Source organism: Amphiura filiformis, unplaced genomic scaffold, assembly GCF_039555335.1.
Source record: "Amphiura filiformis unplaced genomic scaffold, Afil_fr2py scaffold_21, whole genome shotgun sequence".
Taxonomy (NCBI): domain Eukaryota; kingdom Metazoa; phylum Echinodermata; class Ophiuroidea; order Amphilepidida; family Amphiuridae; genus Amphiura; species Amphiura filiformis.
In genome coordinates this window covers 2,226,729-2,241,928 of record NW_027305485.1, presented here as the reverse complement: position 1 = coordinate 2,241,928, position 15,200 = coordinate 2,226,729, and the positions used below count along the sequence as shown (strand labels likewise).

At 36.2% G+C, this 15,200-nt stretch overlaps 1 protein-coding gene across 1 annotated transcript; it reads right to left on the bottom strand.

The window, feature by feature from the left end:
• Positions 1 to 5,594: 5,594 nt before the first annotated feature.
• LOC140143355 (retinol dehydrogenase 11-like) lies at positions 5,595 to 13,610 on the bottom strand. Its single transcript, XM_072165211.1, has 6 exons — positions 13,453 to 13,610; positions 11,521 to 11,627; positions 10,476 to 10,611; positions 10,003 to 10,209; positions 7,383 to 7,590; positions 5,595 to 6,325 (listed from the first exon to the last, which is right to left on the bottom strand). Exons 1-6 carry the CDS (start codon positions 13,592 to 13,594, stop codon positions 6,139 to 6,141), a joined length of 987 nt encoding a protein of 328 aa, XP_072021312.1. The 5' UTR covers positions 13,595 to 13,610; the 3' UTR covers positions 5,595 to 6,138.
• Between the last annotated feature and the right edge of the window lie 1,590 nt (positions 13,611 to 15,200).

Here is a 15,200-nt window from a genome sequence, read left to right as displayed (position 1 = left end):
TATTTACGGTAAATCTGAATAGTGGTAACATTTTAAGATTTCAGGCTTAGGGACCGTTCATTATTTCCACCGGAGGGGGGGCCGGGAGAATACATGGGGGGGTCAGATGGTTTTGTCAAGCAAAAAGGGGGGGTCAGATGGTTTTTAGTTATTGAAAGGGGGGGTCAGATGGTTTTGCATCTCAAAAATCCTGGAGCTTCCGGGGGCTTCGCCCCCTGGACCCCCATCTGGAACATTGTCCCTGGACCCCTGACCATTAGATTTGCGCTTTGCATGTAGGCCGACACTTTGGTCCTAGTCCGGACTTAAGTCGGGCCTCAACCTGTTTTTCACCTGCCACGGTGTGAATTGACATAAATTTGCACCAAAAGTAAGTAATTTATTATAACATTTTGAAAAAATGGGTCATTGGGTAAAAATTCTAGATTTTGCTTCTAATTTGCCAAATGTACAATACAAATTTGCTGAAATAAGAGAATTTTGAAACATATTTCATAAATATACATGTACACTGCCATTTTCGTAATAGAGAATTAAGAATAATCAAGCTGCTGCACAGTAATGCTGTGGTCAGACTCTTTGTTCTTTTACAATGAAAAGAGACAACTACACCACCCCAAACCGCTCCCCCAATACACATCCACTATCAAACCCCACCCCACACAGGTGTCATTTCCATACCCTAGTTAACTCCCAAACCACCATGACAGTAAACTTGGGCAATGTATTCAAATACATTATAGAAAAATAACATCATTATCATCATCATCATCATCATCATCATCATCATCATCATCATCATCATCATCATCATCATCATAATACTAATAGAAATTCACATTTTCAGAAATTATATTATGGTTGTGTGATGGACAAATGTTCAAGACATTAATGTGCAGTGACTGCCACTGAGTAGTGAACACACACAAACCACAGCCACCCTAGCCCTATGGATGGGGTGTACATGTCTATGTCTGTGTGCATGTTTTCTCTCTTTCAAGAGTTTAATGAATTAGAAAGTTCCATGAAAGAAATTTTTAGATATTTTTATATAGTCAAAATATTAATTAAAATATGTATAAAAATTATCAATTATTTCATTAACGGTAACAGTAATGATTCTGGGAAGTGACAGATAAATCTAAATAATTTTGTGGATATGTTGGATATTATGACAACTAATTTTGAATCAAATTTGAGATCTATTTTGACATTTTTAGATAATCATTTCACATTTTACATGGATCTAATTGGACCTTTTGTGTCCAAGTTTGAACCGAACCGAGTCTGTTTGTGAGCTTTTGTGTCCGAGTCCGGCAAAAAGTGGACTTGAGTCCGATCGATACATTACCATAGGCGTAGATCCCCCCCAATATTTTGCCAGGGGGATGCTCCACACAATCATCCCCCCCCCCAAAGTGACGCCTGAATATAGGTTTCTGACCACATATTTGCCCATTTTAGCCCCAAAAGTGTAAATTTCCGCGCGCTTCGCGCGCATTTAAAAAGCTTTTGCACTATATTTCATCAGTTTAGCTTCAAAATATCAAAATTTTTCGCACGCTTCGCGCGCATTTGTACCATAAACTTATTTTGTCGCCAAAAGGTGCTGGATTCACTATACTTCAAGAATTTTTTTCCAACCCCACCCCCAAAAATTACTGCAATTAGGGTAAATGTAGGTGCTTTTTGTGAAAAATTGGTATACTGATAGCCGGGTGGCAAAAAGAGTAAAGGCATAATTTGTCAGCCTGATATGTGGCAGTGATGTGATGTGTTGAGGCAGCTGATCCATGCCCGCAATTGCGCGTCATTGCGCGTGTGCATACGTCAGGTGGGGGGGGGTCATATGATTTTCATGTAGCTCGGAGGGGGGGTCATATGGTTTTTATTATCGGAGAAGGGGGTCATATAGTTTTCGGCAGTGACTTTCTGTCTGCTCCCGGCCCCCCTCCGGTAGAAATAATGAACGGTCCCTTATTTGCTAGTTTAAAATTGCCATTAAAATTGCAATTAAAATTGCCATTTGTACTCTTTATTATTTATCTTTGTTAATTAACATATATTTTAAATGCTGATAAATCGTGGTTGGCTGCCCATGATATCTGTTAAATTCAATGTTTTATGAATATAATTCTACCACGCAGAGGGGCCACGCAGCAGAATTTCACGCCACCTGACTTAGCTAGATTTCGAAGCTCTGCTCTTCAAATTCATGTAAATTTCAAAGTTTATACACTTAATACATGAATATGATACTAATTTTTTGTTCTAACCAACTGGTACACGAAATATACTAGCTTATTACCTATACAGAAAGGTGATTATCAGCCTTCACTCAGCAATTTGACATGCCCGGCATATGCAACCATTCTCCGTCTGGATAACATGACTGTCGCCCTCAATACGTCTGGGCACAAATTTAAATAACAATATGCTATTTACATATCAATGCGGCCTCATGCTAATGAAAGCTGCCGAATCCAGGAATTAATCTATGGTGTATCCCTTATCAGAGAGCAGATATTCTTGAGAGGGCACTCTATTCACGTGGTTTCTTTTCCAACGCTAAAAGATCACGAATTTTGGTGGTTTGCAAATGAAAGGTGTCCGCACTATCGATTGATTATGTAACTGTTATGAATAATTTATTAGGTTTTTCAATGCAATCGCCTCGACCCATTAATACATATTATCTGTATTATCAAAGTACTTGGAATAACAATCCGGTGAGTTCACTGAACTACGCCCTAATACTAATGGAGTTTTAATGGCGTTTAATGGTGTTTCTCCTCTCCATACACAGATGAACAAATACAATAGATGAAGGTCAACACGTATGACCTCCTATGTGACATGTTATATGTGATGTACACAAACCTGAATATCATAAAGATCAGTATTCGTTTGTGCATATGAACTGCACATTTTGTCAATGGGAAAATGAAAGCATCAATCAGCTGAGAATAGATCTCAATACAGGAACCAATCGTTATGTATGTACGTGAACACTTTCTGCCAAAACTAACTTTTATAGTTGAGTTGATATCAACGATAACATCAAAGAAGTCTATGATGGACACTGCCGACGACACATGAATTCCTTCGCAATCTCAGCAATCCTACCAAATCTATTTGATATGAACCCTTTGAAGCCAGTATGGTCTCCATCAAGTGTATTCATTGTAGAGGGATATGGAGTGAGCTGCATCAGACTTGCAGATAGTATAGCTTCGAAATCGCAATAAGGGCCAATGTATGGATACTAGATCCAGGTGAGGTGAGCACCCCAGGGGTGAGCACTTTCTCTACGTCAGTTATGTTTAGCAGCTTCTGAACTCCAATTATTGCAGTGATAAGTGTTCTGTAGTAGCAATTTTGAATTTTGATAATAAGTGGTTTTAGTCAGAAGATATCGCATTTTCAATTTATCATCCCATTTTTGACCAACACATGGAACTAAGTTTATCCGTGTTCTCTACCGCAGTAACAAAATTGGTGTGTTTTATAAAAATGTACTTTTCTTCAAAACCATTTGAGGTAAAGACATGATTTTTTCACCAATAATAGGAAACATCATCCTGTTACAGCTTACAAACACAAATTATTTAAATGTCGGTAAGTATTTTATTCTAATTTTTGAATTTGGGTACAGTTCATTTTAAATCACCCGTATATAGTCCAATTACCCGCAGACCTTTAAAATATCAAAGCGACTAATCCTCGCGAAGAAAACGGAACTGAAAATAAGGAAACTTCTAGATGCATGTACTGTGACACAAGATGCTATAAATCTCATGGTTACAGTAGCCCCAAATATTCATCAAATGCGACCAGTGAAAGTCGACTCAAATGGTGAAATATTCGTGTGAAACTGTGACGATCAATTCAAAATGCAAAGAAACCAGAATCAAACTTGTCAGCAGATATTGATGCTTTGTTGAAAAATATCCTAGTGTACAATACAAAATGTAGGTTGCATTTTACACTAGGATATTTTTAATCTGGTAACTGAGAAAATGTCAGTTACTAGAAATTACAAATGCAATGACATGCCATGAAAACACATGTAAACTAACCCTGCTTATATTTCTACTGCTTAAGAAGTAGATTTCAGCAGTTTCTTCAACAAAATTGGATTAAATTTAGTGCTGGCAACTCATTATTCGTATACAATACTACTAATTATGTTACAAGTTTCTAATTTTTGTTCCCCTACATGAAAACATAGATAAAGACATATTTGTAGCCATGTCTCTGTCAATATATGCTATTACAAGCAAAATGACGTCATTTTAGCGGCCATTTTGAATTTCAGGCAACTGATAACTCGTACATGGTACTTCTTATAAGTGTCAAAGTTGTGCTCCCAAATCTAAAAACATATAAAATAGACTTATTTGAAGCCATGTATCTATTAAAATATGCTATTACAAGCAAAATGACGTCATTTTGGCGGCCATTTTGAATTTTTGGCGACTGAACTTGTACAGGGTACAGATAATCATCTCAAAAGTGTCAAACTTGTGTTCCTCAACCCCCAAAATATAAAACAAGACACATTGAAGCTATGTATCTATTAAAATATTTTTGAGTGTCGCAGCCCTGCCCTTATGATAACATGATGGAGATGATCTGTGATATGAGTATACACCACATTTCGCCATACTGCATTTTAGAAACACTTGCTGTTAGAATAAGGTGAAACCCCGAAGGCGAGCCAAAATAAATTAATTTGTTGTAATGGTTTATTCATTTTCATCATACGGTTGTAAATTCAATGAACTATGACTTTGCTAAAGAGCGCTTACAAATTAATATGTAAATTTCTTTAATACAAAGTGGAAAAACAATCCATCGCTGCAGTCCATCACTACAAGAAAGAAAAAGAAAGAAAGAAAGAAAGAAAGAAAGAAAGAAAGAAAGAAAGAAAGAAAGAAAGAAAGAAAGAAAGAAAGAAAGAAAGAAAAGAAAGAAAGAAAGAAAAGAGAAACGTTGGAAAGAAATAAAGAAAAAAAGAGGAAAAAGAGGAACATGGGGATTCGAACCCACAAAAATGGTTCATATCAGAGATTCATAGTCCAGCGCATCAACCTACTCAATTGATTGATCTCAAAGCGGCTATATAAATACGGTATAAATATAATCAGATTTGATGCACTTAGGAGATTACAATCGCGTCAGAACAATGGCTTTTAGCAGGGGCTATTTTATGCGGAAAAGTCACTGCACGTTGGCAAGTGTACTGAGTTACCTGTGTCGAAACGTGCATCGAAGGGGGGTGAGTCGAGGGTACCCCTTAAGTTTCTGAGCTTTTTAAAAATCACGTGTTAAAATTACTCATTCTGGTATAGCTAGGTTGGAGGGGGGGACACAATTTTAAAGTAGTTCCGCTAATCAGGTACTATTTATAAAATCCATTTTAATGCTAAAATGGGCCAAATGAGCACAGTTATTGTGTCCTAAATGATTTTTAGTGGAGGGACGTCCCCCTTGCCAAACTTTAGTAGGTACCTGTCCCCCACAACCCCCCTCCCCACACCCCCCCCCCCACACCCCCACACACCCACACACACAACCACCACGTCCCCCGCTTCAGCCGCCTATACCACCCCACTACTTTTTAAAAACTGCTGACACCACTGACGCTGAGTTTGGTATTTTCGACTCGAACTCGAACTCGAACAAGAAGTTCATTTCCTGGTCATTTGACTGGTTGAAACTTGAATGCCATTTGAAATATTTAAAGCACGGATTTTAATGTTTCCTTTAGTGGTATGATAAATACATATACCACGTTTTAGAGAGACTGCACATGTAAAGTATTTGAGCTTCCAAAAGAAGCTTACTGCGACCAGGGAAGTGATTTCCTGCTGCGACAATGTGGGCGAGTAGCGCTCAAAGATATTACTATCAATGAAAGTAAAGGAATATACAACACCGAATATCATACATAGCAATGTGTTGATCAATTAAACCTGTCTTCTGAAATGATTTTGTCTACAAATGCTACGTGTCTTGTAAACTGAGGTCTTTATCTCAAAATCAGATATGTCGACATATTCCGGGGTTTATAGGAAAGGAACACACATTTAATATTTAAATGGCAATACGTCGCTATGTGATAAAAATGTCTTCTCAAAGACCAGTTGCTTGGCAACTAACATCCCATAATTTCTTTGCCAATCCGTCGTCATGAGCCAATTTGGACTCCTTAGCGACACGACAATTGTCAAAATAACGCCCTGAAAGGTGCGTTATAGACTCCTCAAGAGCGCAGTAAATGGTCGTTTGGGCTCCGGCTCTCTCATCACTTGATATAAGCCTGCAAAATGACGAGAACAAAATATAAATAAGGGTTATTTGTCAGTTAGTTTGTTTCTTTTAATTGTTTATACGTGGCAAAAGTGACAGAAACAAAGTTTTTTTTAACACCTCTTAAAGTTTTGAACTAAATGGACTATTCACACTAAACATGCTACATATGCTAAATAACGTATCCGTCTGTAAATCGTTTACTCATTTTGATGCTTAAGGGGGTACTACACCCCTCGATAAATTTGTGTATATTTTTGCATTTTTCTCGAAAACTAATAACACACTGGTAAAAAAAAGTTATGTATATTATTGGGGCAAGGAACCCAATTACTACACTGGAATTTCAGTGACCCAAGACAAGCGGTTCGTTATTTATGATAAGAAATAAGGTACCGCTGGGATGTACCTCATTTCCTATCATATATACTGGACCGCTTGTCTTGAGTCACTGAAATTTCAGTGTAGTAATTGGATTCCTTGCCCCAATAATATACATAACTTTGTTACCAGTGTGTTATTATTTTTTGAGAAAAATGCAAAAATAGTCTAAATTTACCACAGGGTGTAGTACCCCTTAAACAATTACAAAAACATAATTATAAGGCCTGTTATATCATGAAGTTTGTTGTTTCAATTCAATATCAGATTTTCATACACTCCTAGATAGAGAGAACCAATCAGAGCACGGGAGACACTCCCCGTATATTATAGTATTCGCAGTGCTTTCGGGCGCTTTCATTTTTTTTTTTTAGGGTTGATGCATTTATATTTGCTTGCATTTTCCAACATTTTTAGTGACAATTTTGTTATCAAAATAGCAAAATCACGATTTTTTTTTCTTGTGTATGAAATAGATTAATAAATGCGTATCACTTGTTGCTCGAGAAATTGTACAAAATAATGCACTTGTGCTGAGATGTTGATGCGTCTAATGAACTACCGCCCCCCCCTACACACACACACACCCACCCACCCCCACACCCACACTGCGGGGCTCGGGCAATTTCACTCTCAAGAAGTGTTACGCATTTATTAACCTATAAGTAAGGTTCATCTATACTTACCAAAATAAGCCTGCGTTATACCAATACATTAGTAGGGACATCTGGGTAGTCTCCTTTGACGTCTCAATAATACTAGACATTATAGCACCTGGATGTAACGAATATGTAGTGACACCAGATCCTTCAAGTTGCCGCGCAAGTTCTTTGGTAAATAAGACGTTAGCCAGTTTGCTTCTGCGGTACTCTCGTAGACCGGGATATATTCGACCTGTCATGATAAAATATGATATACAAATATTGAATGTTTATCGGTACAATGGTAAGAATATTTTCATGAGGTGAAATATGTACTTTTTCATTCAGCGAGGCTTTGCCAAATTGAATGGAACAGTTCATATTTCGCCGAATGAAAATATTCTTTCCATTTAACGAACAAAAACATTTAATTTTTGTTTTATATAACTTATATAAAAATTCTTTTTCTTCCACTTAATTTTATACATCGCCAGAAAAACTGTATTTATTTTAAAAGCGACACCCATACCTATAATTGGCGAGTCGGGATAGTCTCTGTGCGCGATATACGCTCACGTCTGTCAGCGTTGCCATGGTAGCTGAGTGTAAGTGCAATGGAAAAAGGACTATTGCACGGGCGCGGAGTGCAAAAGTCTTTTTTTTTTCAAATCAACAAAATGTACGTCAAGTTATGCAAAGAAATGTTTTGTAATTTTAGGGGGGTATTTCTTTTTAACCCTGTATAATGCAGATGACACAATAATACTTGCTGAATCTGTTGATGATCTCCAATTCAACATGACTGGGATCTACCTGCCGATTGGCCAAAATGAATACTGTGTCCAATTTGGAACCAATCAAGGAGGGTATTAATAATATCATCTGCAAGTGCAAGTTTGACCATAACTAGTTTAAAGCCTAGTCATAATTGGGAATTGAAATGAGCATTTCAAGTTATCAACCAATAAGAAATGCTATTACATGACCAGTAGTGGCCAGGGGGTTAAAATTAATTCAGATAAAACCAAAATTGTTGTTTTTTCTAGAGGGAAAATCAGAAATATACCAAAGTTTACATTTAATAACGAGGATTTTTTGAACACAAATATCTTGGTATCATTTTTAGTTACAATGCGTGGTTCTTTTGCGAAAGCTAAAAATATATCTTGTCGACCAGGCTACTAGAGCAATGTTTGCTTTAATTACTAAAGCAAGGCAATTTAATTCGCCAGTTGATATCCAACTTCCACTTACTTGACTCGCTCGTAATGCCTATTATACTTTATGGGTGTGAAATCTGCAATTTTGAAAATAATTGCATTCTTGATAGACTCCATTTAAAATTTTGTAAAATGTTATTTTTTAACATGTCAACCCCGACTTGTATTGTACCAGATGAACTAGGTAGATTTCCTCTTGATATTTATATTAGAAGTAGAATAATCAATTTCTGGAGTAGATTAGTGTCAAATAACTAAAACTGCTAATATCTTGTATAAACTTATTCATTCTACATATAGTAGGGTGGGCAAACAAAGACTTTTCAGGCAAACTACACAGGAACCAATTTTTCTATGGCCAAATTGCATCAGGAAAAGGAATCTATCAATAAAACAATTCACCAGATGAAGTTTTAGGTCGATTTTTGGCAAAAATTCAAAATGGCCCCCAAAATAGGTGTTTTTGAGGGATTTTACCACTATTTGTATAGTTTTGGGCAAAAGGCACCATGTAATATGTCTTTTTATATGTGTTAGAGGCTGCTGATTTTAAATCTATAATGGCCAGATGAATATTTAAATTAAAATATGGCAAAAATTCAAAATGGCCGCCAAAATTACCTTTTTATTTTCTGCGGACAGGGACCCATTTATATTGAGTAATAGAGCAAACTAAGCGAAAATGAAATGAGGGAAAATAGAAAGAACGAAAGAAAGAAAAGAATACCACGTATATAATTCTATTAAGGTTGGGCCCTGGCTTTATAAATATACTTGGGGTTCAGGTTGAGATGTTAATGAAAGCAGAGCCTTGATGACTGAAATTGTAGCACTTATTATACTTTCAACATGTTACTATAATTGAGTGCAGTGTAATGTTTTGTCAATTATATTTACTACTAAATTAACAAAACTAATCATTCAATACAATTATAGATACCATATGTTTTTCCTGATTATGACGTTTGTTCAGTTAATTACTGTATATAATTATATTGTATTATAATTACTGTCATATGGTTGTAAATTCAATGGACATCCGGACGATTGAAAAAAATCATTATCGAAATTCAGATTTTGGTACCTTTGTCATTGTCATAAATATGTCTAACATAGCCTGCTAGTAGATTCAAATAATATTTTTTCACTCAAATTGAATTTTGAAAATTGGATTGTTAAACATGTTAGAAATATTTCGATTGATAGTGGTTTAAATTATATTTGGCTTTTACAGATCGTTCACAGTCAAACTTGGCTTTAAAATCAAATCTTACCAATTCAGAAAGACCAATTTATCCAAAATCGGCTCTCGGATATTTGGAACTCAAACAGCTGTATTAATTACCGTAACTTCAAAATATCATTTAACCTGGAATCAAATCTCATCAAACTATCTCGCAAAGCCGGGTCCCGTGGTTCTGGTAAATCCAGACCGACGTTCTTACCTTCTGCGTCTTTTGGTGTAAAATGTAGATCTCCTTCTTTCACGAAAGCATGAACAACGGACGAGATATTAACAATACGACTAGAAGCGCTTTCTTTGAGTCTGTCCAATAATAACATAGTAAGTAGAAAGTGTCCAAAGTGATTGATAGCAAAAACCATATTATAGCCTTCTTTGGTGCGGTGACCCTTGGCTGCTTTGGCGATACCTATAAATATGAGAAACATTAATATTTCATTACACCAATGTCCGCAACTGAATAATGCCTCCAAAACTTCTACAGTATAGCACGCCTATAGCCTCCCACATTCTCACATAATACGCGGATTTAGGGTTTCTCTAACGGAAGTCAATTTCGGCAGAGAACCTAAAATCTGCGTATTGAGCAAAATGTATTGTAATTGTGGCATTTCCAAACTTCACAAAGTAAATTCCTTTTTTAACACCCATGTACAAAGTATATTGTTATTTTACCTGCATTATTGATTAAATAATCAATTCTTGATTCTTGCTTCAAAATAGTTTTGGCAAATTCGCGGACGGAATCTTGATCGGAGAGTTCTAGTGGAATATATACTACATTGCTGCTTCCAGAGCGTCTCTGAATTTCCTGAAATAATACGATAATACAACATAATATAACATGTTAATTTTAGCTGCAGAATATGTATTATTATTATTATTATTATTATTATTATTATTATTATTATTATTATTATTATTGCTGCTCTGTAGGCTCATACGTTCCGGTAGTTAAAATAACCAAGAAAATTTTAAAACTTTCAACGGAAACTGAAGGCAAATAAATAAATATTTACCTGCTAATATTTTCGGTAACTAACTGTTACCATCCTCAGGCAGTAATGACTGGCTGACTGTCTTCTTCACACTTGGATGATTTTGGTGTTTCTAGAAGACAGTCGTAAATTCTCGGAAGATCCCGGCCCCCGTCTCTGTTGAGCTTGACTTGTTTTTCCTGTCTGATGGCTATGGACTCCTTTATCTTGCGATTTAGGAACTTGCTTTCCTTCTTAACAATCTTGATATTGGGGGAGTCCAATTTGTGACCTGTGTTCTTAAGATGTTCTGCGACAGCTTGTTGCTCCGAAGGACAAGTCCAAGATTGTAGATCAATCAGGTGTGGTGTACCGTATTCCGTGTTCGGACTGTGAGAGTGTGTACATCGGTGAGACTGCACTGGCTTTGGGTGATCGTCTGAAAGAACACACGTCACAAAGCAAAAGTGCAGTCAAGAGTTCTGCTGTCGCAGAACATCTTAAGAACACAGGTCAGCCAGTCATTACTGCCTGAGGATGGTAACAGTTAGTTACCGAAAATATTAGCAGGTAAATATTTATTTATTTGCCTTCAGTTTCCGTTGAAAGTTTAAAAATGTTATTGGTTATTATTATTATTATTATTTTTATTATTATTATTATTATTATTATTATTATTATTATTATTATTATTATCCAAACAATAGCTCATACAACTGAAAAACATCCCATTTGTGAAATACCTTGATTGCCTCTGTGGCCTTCTTTGGATTTCTGCAGCCAATAATAACTCGTGCTCCACGACGTGCAAAATCAATGGCAGTTTCTTTGCCAATTCCAGCATTTCCACCTGGAAAAATTAAAACTTTAGAATTTAGGGATGCAACAATCTTAATTTTGTCAATGATCAAGGATGACTAATTTACGCTGATGTATTAAAGTTGAGACCAAGGCTATTACACTGGCTCTATAAATTAGCTCTCGATAGAAGGCAGGGCCTGACGAATGAGGGGAATTATGGAATAAAAAGTAAGAAAGTGATAAACCTTATGGTTACATTGGCTTTCTTGACCTGCGGGGCCCTTGATGTTTTTTGTTGATTCTGGGCCCCAGTATAAACAAAAAACATGATGAAGTGTGTAATAAATTTTTACATGTGTTGTTTGAAAGATAAAGGTACAGTGTTTATGTGATGACAGGGAAATGCCATTTGGGGTTACCAGTCAACTATCACTACATACTGACCGACCCTCGTATATACAGACTTGACATTTAATATGGAATATTTTTCTCAAAATTCCAAGACTGGTCTGGACGGAGTCTGCATAGACCGCACGGGATAAATATTAACTGGGTTGTGTCGGGAGATGGTGTAAAACAATTGTTTGATAGAAAGTGTGCTTTCCATACGTTTACATTATGGTGCTCATGATGTAGAGAATTTGCCTAAAATGGCGGATTTAGGGAGTCTGAATTTGAGTTTTGTGGGGGACACAATTTCGGACTTTATGCAACATGGTTCTGTTGTTATCAAATTTAGAGGAGTTTGAGGTGATATTTCTTAAACTTCGTCAGCAACTTGCATTCATCACAGCTGAAATACACTTACAGCGTACCAAGTTTTTGAACAGGGGAGGAGCTTATAAATAGGGCTCTTAAAAGCTGTACGTACTCACAAAGTTTGAATGCCCCCCTGGGGTCAAATGTTATAAACTTACGGTACAAGAACAACTGTGCGGATTCCTGGTTATTCAATGAACTCACACTGTTTCTTTGTGTACAGAAAGTTTATAACATCTGGCCCCAGGGGACCATTCAAACTTTCTGAGTGCGTACCACTTTTAAGAGCCATATTTTTTAAAGCTCCTCCCACTTTAAAAACTGGTAAATGACAGGTGCATTTCAGTTCCGACGAACACTTATTTGTATTTAGGTTCAGTAAAATCACCTCAAACCTCAATATATTTGATAATATCAGAATAATGTTGCTCAAATGCCGAAATTTTACCCCAACAAAGATCAAATTCAATCTCCTTATATCCGCCATTTTAGGCTAATTCACCTCATTGTGAGCGCCATAATGTAAACTAATGGAAAGCACGTTTTCTGTCATATAATTATTTCACACCATCTCCCGACATACCCCAATTAATATTTAGACCGTGCCGTTTATGCAGACCTCTACCAGATCAGTCTTGGAATTTTTTTGAAGAAGTATTCCATATTAAATGACAAGTCTGTATATTAAAAATATAAGTTGTACACAATCTACACAGTATATATGTTTATACATAAAGAAGCTGTAATAATCAAGCAGAAGGCAGGCATAATATCTAAATATAAGTAGTCGTACCGTAAATGAAATAGCGTTGATGTATATTAAGTGAATAGAAATTGTGAATTTTTAGGTTAAATGAATTAAGGATTGAACTCAGTCCTTAAATTAAGGCCCGTATGAGATTTAGCTCTTAGACTATTATTAAGACGGTTACTACAATTTATGGTTTACAAATTGTGCAAATTTACTACGTGAATTTGCTACAATATCAACCTAATTAGTATATGTATCGATTTGTGCCGATACGATGCGCTGTATACGTTGTTATGTCGTTATTGACACGTGCAGTAATCAAGACTGAATAATTAATATATAGTATAGAGTACGCATCACATACCTGTGATAATAATTGTTTTCCCGTATAAAGTCGTACTTATGTGGTCACAATATCGCCGATAAAATCCGCCATTAAGTTTGTACCTCAAATACAAGATAGCTAGAACTAGAACGATAAAGAATGCATATATCGCGTTAAGCATGTTATGAGCGCGAAAGACTGAGATTCTAGCTGTGTATATGCAGTCACTATGGAGTACTTGCACCTGCAAGGTCAAATTCATGCCTTTGTGAATTTGCACAAACCATAGGACAAACAATGGGCTATTTCATTTAAAATCCACACTACCCCCATGTGGAAGATTTTGGAAATATCCTGCACAGGGGAGTATGAATTTCAAATGGAATGAACATATTAGGCAGCTCCATTTGAAATTCATACACCCTCTGAGAAAGATTCAACCTCAATCTTCCATAGATGGAGGGTGAGATTTTTAAATGGAGCTGCTAATGTGTTTATTCCATTTACAATTCATACTCCCCCTGTGGAAGATATTTCCAAAATCTTCCACATGAGTAGTGTGGATTTTAAATGGAATAGCCCAAAGCAAAATCAGGTTCATTACAAACTGGCCCTGAAAATATATTTAATTATCTCCACTTAATATAAATTTTTCACCAGAGGAATAGTCCAGAAGTTATTTACTTTTTCAGCAAAAAATTGCTATTGTGAAATTTTGTTTCTGAGACAAGTTTTCCTGTCAGAGCATGGCCGTGCATTGAAACAGGCAGAAAATTGTTTGATCGTATGTGTGGAGTTTTATTTGTCTTCTACTACGCTTGACTGACTTCAACATAATGTCACTTAATTAGTTTGAACTGTTGACCTAATTGCTCAAGGGCTCTATTACACCACATTTCGCCATACTGCATTTTAGAAACGCTTGCTGTTAGAATAAGAAAAATTGTAATTGTAATTATTGCACAGGTCACGGCAGCCCTGTGACCTTTCCGGGAAAAGCCGAGTGGCAGGTTTTTCAAATAAATATTTTCTGTGTAAAATCTGTACCATCAGATAGGTAATGGAAGATATGAATATTAACTGTACATCAATCATAACAATTTTTGATAACAACTTGCGTCACAATTGATCTACTATAGAAGGTAGAGAATTTATTTCAATCTTATATACGCCATTTTATTTTTGGAATTAACTGAAAATAAATTCTGTAAAAACGGTATTTTTTTATGTAACATTGACATTAGACCCCACAAAAGATTACCGCTTTGTTGTTATGATAATCTAATCTTTTGATTTAGTAAATAAAATTAGGGGTCTAATGTGGATTCTGGATGCAAACTGGAACAATCCAATGCCTTGTCAAAAGCATTCACTTCAAAATGGAGTTCGGATGCACTTCGTAATACAACTTCCGCCAAGAGCACGTGGCCGAAATCAAAATCGATTGTATGTATTGTGTATGTATCATAGGACGCTCGTATTAATTAATATGCGCTTAGGAATTCAACAATATAAATAATGGTAGCTCTATTATAATACACATTAATGTTTTAAGCAGATAAAATTCCAAAATATAATACGTTTTCTGCCTTTGCTTGTCACGTGGTAGGCCTATGTTGAAGTTGCGATTATATGTTCAAATAAGTTTCAAATGGATAACAACAAGACAAGTGGCCGAGTGGTCTAAAGCGCTAGGCTCATAGAGTACTAAGCGGTGCGCCGTGAGTTCGAACCCCGCCTCTGCCCAACTTTAAAATAAGTAAATTAAAATTTTCCTTTTTTTTTAA